The sequence below is a fragment of the Vicia villosa genome, linkage group LG2, assembly GCF_029867415.1.
Source record: "Vicia villosa cultivar HV-30 ecotype Madison, WI linkage group LG2, Vvil1.0, whole genome shotgun sequence".
Lineage (NCBI taxonomy): Eukaryota > Viridiplantae > Streptophyta > Magnoliopsida > Fabales > Fabaceae > Vicia > Vicia villosa.
This window is the reverse complement of record NC_081181.1, coordinates 152,710,380-152,716,379: the sequence shown is the minus strand read 5'-3', so window position 1 is coordinate 152,716,379 and position 6,000 is coordinate 152,710,380. Positions and strand designations below refer to the sequence as shown.

The window sequence follows — 6,000 nt, the reverse complement described above, 5'->3', positions numbered from 1 at the left end:
AAGGAAATTTGGGTCGGTAAAGTTTGTTTTTATTTAAAAAATCACTATTGGATGATAACAAATCAAGTTGTCCTATAGCAACAGTACTTTTTGTTTCATAAAGTTTAAAATTTTTTCTTCAACAGTTAATAGTATTATAATTTCAATTAATGTGAATATGCACAAAAAAAGTTTTCACCTTTAATAGCTTTTAAAACATTTCAACTTTTGAAAACATTCCATAAATATTTTTCATCAACTTTTTTATAAAAATTAATTAAATTATTATAATATTACAATATTAATAATAATTAGACCATGATTTCCATGATATATAGGAATATAAAAAATTCTCAAAAAAACAAAAAACCTTGTATAAGGTTGTGTTTTTGCTGTGTTTTTTTTACTTATGTTGTTGTTGTGGATCTGAGAAATCTATCTCTCTGACGCTATAGAGATAGGAGAGAGAGAGATTATAGAGAGAGAGAAAACAACAAAACATAGTGAGAGAGAGAGAGTGTGTGTGTTGTTTTGTTGAGTATATAGATAGCCACCAAAACCTATTGTTGTGAGTTATGTTGTAAGAGAAATCAAAAATCTTCACCACCATTGTTTCTCTGAACCCTTTACTCTAAATTTCATTTCTGAGCGAGAAAGTTTCAATTTTTCTTTGTTTTCTGAAATGGGTTCTTGTGAAGCAACAAATGTAGTTCTTGCTAAAGTCAAGAACTTTGACCCTGAAAATGCTTCAAAAATCATGGGTTATCTTCTGATGAACCTTGAAGAATATGAATTAGTACGTTTAGCATGTTGCCCTGACCATGTTATTCATAATCTTGCTGTTAGGGTCAAGAGCCATTTGGGTATGGCACTGTCAAACCCTTCTTCTCCTTCACCTCTTAACCCAATTGGTAGAATCGCTTCAACTTCTACAAACCCTTTTTCAAAATCTTCTCCTAGAGGCGTTGGAACCGTTGCTAATGGTTTTGACTTCACTAGAAACCCTCCTTCTCCTTCTTCTTCTTCCAATGTTTGGCCACAACCCTCTTTTCAAAAGAATCCAATGAGTCCAAAGTTTAATCCTTTACTCTCTTATGAGAATATGCAAACTGGTGCTGGTGTTGTTGGTGTTGGTGGTTCTAGTTCTGGTGTTGGTGGTGGTTCCACTTCTTTCTCACCAAGGGTTAATAATGGTGGTGAATGTGAATTTGTTGATGAGCAACACCTGAATGAGTATTTTCCTTTTCTCAATGAGTCATCTAATGGTGACGATTTGGTTGATCCGCGTCATGAAATGAGTCTTGGACCTCAGAATTGGATGTCTGGTAACAATGGTGATGCTAATCATAGGAGGAGTTTTTCTGCAAGTGATGCTGGTTTTGGTGTGGAAGAGAGTGGAGTAGGATTTGGTTTTAAGCCATGTCTTTACTATGCTAGAGGCTTTTGTAAAAATGGTTCTAATTGTAAGTTTGTTCATGCTGATTCAATTGATGTTAATTCTGTTGCTGTTGTTGGTTCACCCTCGAAGTTTGAGGGATTGGAGCAGCATGAAGAGTTCATGAGGTTCAAAGCTGCTCAGCATCAAAGGTTGCTGGCTGCATCACAACTTGCTGCTGGTGGAACATCCCCGTCTTCGTACGACAAGTACATTGATTTTCTGATGCAGCAGCACAATGATAATCAAAGGTTTATTTGCTTGCTTTGTTTTACTTTTTGTTTTTGTGAATGTTTTGTTCTAATATGGTTATGCATGGCTTTGTTGTTGCATTTCAGAGCTGCGGCTGCAGCGGCTTTTATGATGGGTGAGGAATATTTCAACATTAGTGGTCGGGGAAGGCCCGAAAGGAATGAGTTTCTCGCCATGGTTGCTGGGGATAAGCCAAACTCGGCTTCGCGGCAGATTTATTTAACCTTTCCTGCTGAAAGCACATTCAAAGATGAAGATGTTTCGGAGTATTTCAGGTAAAACACGCCGTAAATGACTCACTAATGACATACTAATGACATGCAGGTGATAAATGTGATGTTTTATCGCATTAACGTGTAGCTAGGTTATTTGCGCAGACATGCAATGGAGAAGTTATTGAAATAAGTTCTCAAATATTGCCATTAATCATTCCAGGTTCAATGCTTTAGAGTGAAAATTTGCGGTAATTTTCCGCGATTTTGACTGTGCATACCATGAAAGTGGTTTTGCATGTTCTCCTTGGTGTGATGAAGATGGATTTTGATTGCCTCTGATGTTGATCCTGACTCCTAACTTATGTAATGTGTCTTTTTGCCATCCTTGATTGATTTGAGCTTGCTTAGTAAAATTAACGACTTTTCGCAGCCACCCTTTTTCAATATACTATTTAAACTCAATAATTTCTCGACATGACGATAATACGTCACGTTACGTGCTTCCTTTCGAAGCCGTGTTTTATGTGTAACGTATAGAGTTTGTCTTTTTGTATTAGGCAACAAATTTTGCAGATCATGATGTATGTCTCCTACGAGGAGACTCGGTTAATCGTTTACCTTTTTAGGTATCACTTTAATGTGCGTTTTCCCTTAAGATATAACTAACTTAATTTTGTATTGTTAAGAAGCTCCGAAGATACCGACATTCGTAGTTTCGAGTCATTATTTATCGTTATCGATCCTGATTTGATATGTATTGTTAATCTTATTTGGACACATCATTTGTCGTTATCGAAGCTGATTCTATTAATAACTTTTCAGTGTTCTTGGTGATGCTGTCTACTTTTTGACACGTACGTGAATGTGTTTTGTATGTATAATCGAATTGGTAGTTAATTTTTTCCTTTGCATGGTTATTGCCGCCGTGATATCTGATTGATCTAGAACTTGATGTTACTTACGCGTAACAACGTAGTGTCTGTATCTAAAATTTTGTGGTGTTTTTGTATGCATGCACTCAAATCCACGTCAAGCGATTTCATACATTCATTGACTCGCTTTTGTTATTTTGAAGCAAATATGGACCTGTCCAAGACGTGAGAATTCCTTACCAGCAGAAGCGTATGTTCGGGTTTGTTACCTTTGTCTTTCCAGAGACGGTGAGAAACATATTATCGAAAGGGAATCCTCATTTTATATGCGATTCACGCGTGCTTGTGAAACCCTACAAGGAGAAGGGCAAAGTTCCTGACAAGTAAGTGCGCGTCTTGTATTTGTTTATCCTATATCTTACGATTCCTGGATTAATATCAGTGTGACTTATGTATTCAATCTTACGATTCCTGGATTAATATCAGTGTGACTTGTGTATTCAGGAGACAACATCCACAGCAACTAGAGAGGGGCGATTTTTCACCGTGTTTAAGTCCCTCTGGGTTTGAATCTAAAGAACCTTTTGAATTCCATCATGGTAAGTAAAATTTTCTCATACTGGCTTCTTTATTCTACTCGGTTTCTCGAGATGTCGTGCACTTCGTAGGGTTTCTTTATATTTTACATGCATGCAAGAACTTGCAATAGAGTCTCATCTCATGCAGCGTTTGACCGAACATATTTTACGCAGGAGCAAGAATGATGTATAATCCGCATGACATCTTATTGAGAAGGAAAATAGAAGAGCAGGCTGAGTTGCAGCAAGTCCTTGAATTCCAAGAAAGGAGGCTGAAGAGTCTGCAGCTTCCAGACTTCAAGAATATTCCGATCCACCACCAGCGCAGTCTCTCTCTCGGGGCTCCTTTTATTTTTCCTCATCAACTTCATACCCATGTTAACCATGCAGGTCTTTCTCCCGATAACATTCAAGGAGATATTACTGGTTAGTCAATTTACGATAGCCTATCGCATAGTTCTAACGAACAGTTACGTGCAGTTTACATGGTTAATATATTTTCCATTGCAGGCTACGCTGTCAACCTCACTTCTACCGGTTCTTTCGGCGCTGCATCTGAGCAGCAGCAGCAGTTACAGTTACAGAAAGAAGCTGATACATCCCGCATTGGTGCTGCTATCGCTGCTGCTGAAAGTGGAAACGTAATCAATACTGCAAACTCAGAAGCTGTAGATCTCGGCACTCGGTATGAATGCATGAGACTCGACTTTTCTTCAGATCATATTTATATTTCTACCAATATTCTGATATTTACATTATTGTTTCTTGACGCCGAAGAAACGTGGAGCAAACCCTTCCTGAGAGTCTCTTTGCTTCCCCAACCAAAGCAGCTGGAGATCATCGGTCCGATTTCTCTCCACTCGAAAACGTCAATGAGAGCACTGCATTTTCCACTATCTCATCCCAGAAGCCAGACTCGTCAACAACAACAACTGCACCGGGCAACAACAACGCGTCCCTTTAATTTTCCTTACAAATCAAGGTACTAATTATTTTCTTTACATTAATATATATCTATATATGTATATTTATATATTTCTCAGGCTTCATTATACATATCGATATTTCGAATCATAGGTAATAAAAATAGAAGAGGGGCGGGCAAGAGATCATGTTATATTAATTAGGGTAATAATATTTTTTCATATCCATTTTTGACTCTTTTTTTCCTTTACAAGTAAAAAACAAATAAACCTATTTAATAAATGATAGTTATGTTGTTTTGTATGCAGAAGTGCAGGTTTATAGAATCAATCGTATATTAGAAGAAAAAAATCTTCTAGATGTATAGCTGAATACACCTAGATCAAGAGACTAGTTGGTTCCTAGAGCAAGAGAATCAAAACTAAGGTCATCATCATCATATCATCGTCGTCATCATCGATCATCAATCATCAATCATCATCAAATACATACTACTAACAGCAACCAAGCAATACACATATTGCATACATGGATAGAGACATATTAGTTTATATATTACTATAAGACTATATAAGACTAGTTTTCTTTCATCATTTTCATCATTTCCCATTTCATTTCCAGACAGAAAAACAAAAAAAAAAAATGTTGTTTTTACCTTTCATGTAATATATAGACTATGTGATTATGTTATGTTTGTGTTTAATTAGTAAAAATCTCTTGCCCGAAAATATCATCGTCTTAAAATAGACATATTAGTTTACCATGCATGCAATATTGTGAAGGATTTATTTTTGTTGATCTTGTTAGAATGATAAATAAAATGGAAAGAATAGAATTGGTAGGAAATAGATTTTTGTCGGATATTGGTGGTGAGACTGAATGGTAAGGTCCACTTGTGGGGTTGTTTGTAGGGTGGGGGTTCACCTGCTTTCACATGCTTGTGACAGTATACAAACAATTTGTACTGTTCCATCACACTCCTTTCACTATCATCTTTTTTTCTTGTTTTGTTTTATTTACTATATATCGGCGCGCGTTATCGCCGATATCACCGATGATCGAAAAATTTAACCGACCATGTGTATATAATATTATTCACGGGTCTGTTAAATTTATCATCTAGAAAGACATGAGTTTAGTTTGAAGTTTTGTTTTTGAATATTGTTTTATGGATATGAGAGCTTGTTTTGTCTTGGCATGCATTGCCTCATTTGTTTTATGTTGCAGGCTTTAAAAAAGGGTCTGAACTCTTTGATGGGTTGAGTTTTATTTTAGTAGTTGATGGATTAATCATGATTATTTTGTTTCCTTTTTAGTACTGTAAAAATAATTCATTTCTTAAAAAGTCACACCCACTCAACTCACTTATGTTTTTGTTTTTTGAAGTCAGAATGGTAATAAAATTGTTATAATTTTGAGTAAGAGATATTTTGTACTAAGATGAATGAATGATATTTAATATTATAGATGTTGTGCATGATGATTACTACTATGATAATTTAATGTAGAAGTTGCAAGGCACGTAGGGTCTGAATAAATGTTAAAGGCCTTTAATGTCATTTGAGTACTCATTACTTACTATACAGATTGCTTTTATCATTCTACTGTAGCTCTCAATAAACAGAAATACTAATGCAGAAGTTATAAAACTGTGCAACATTTATTTGAAGACACACGATACGAAGTCTGTCTACTCTCTTTCTATCGAGCATTTATATTTGACTATAAAACATTTGTAGTTGTGT

At 35.7% G+C, this 6,000-nt stretch overlaps 1 protein-coding gene across 5 annotated transcripts; it reads left to right on the top strand.

Annotated features, from left to right (window-relative positions):
* Nucleotides 1-345: 345 nt before the first annotated feature.
* On the top strand, nucleotides 346-5,249 carry LOC131652510 (zinc finger CCCH domain-containing protein 55-like). 5 transcript variants are annotated; one of them, XR_009298730.1, is made up of 9 exons: nucleotides 346-1,665; nucleotides 1,753-1,941; nucleotides 2,957-3,136; nucleotides 3,258-3,352; nucleotides 3,506-3,757; nucleotides 3,842-4,016; nucleotides 4,109-4,313; nucleotides 4,409-4,459; nucleotides 4,572-5,249. XR_009298730.1 is itself a non-coding variant. In XM_058922371.1 (8 exons), the coding sequence occupies exons 1-7, from the start codon at nucleotides 662-664 to the stop codon at nucleotides 4,293-4,295; spliced, it is 2,082 nt and encodes a 693-aa protein (XP_058778354.1). In that variant the 5' UTR covers nucleotides 346-661; the 3' UTR covers nucleotides 4,296-4,313; nucleotides 4,564-5,248. The 5 variants fall into 5 exon arrangements, 2 of the variants coding, with proteins under 2 accessions (XP_058778354.1, XP_058778355.1); XR_009298729.1 differs by having other exon boundaries at nucleotides 4,544-5,249; XR_009298728.1 differs by having other exon boundaries at nucleotides 4,564-5,248.
* The last annotated feature ends 751 nt before the right edge of the window (nucleotides 5,250-6,000 follow it).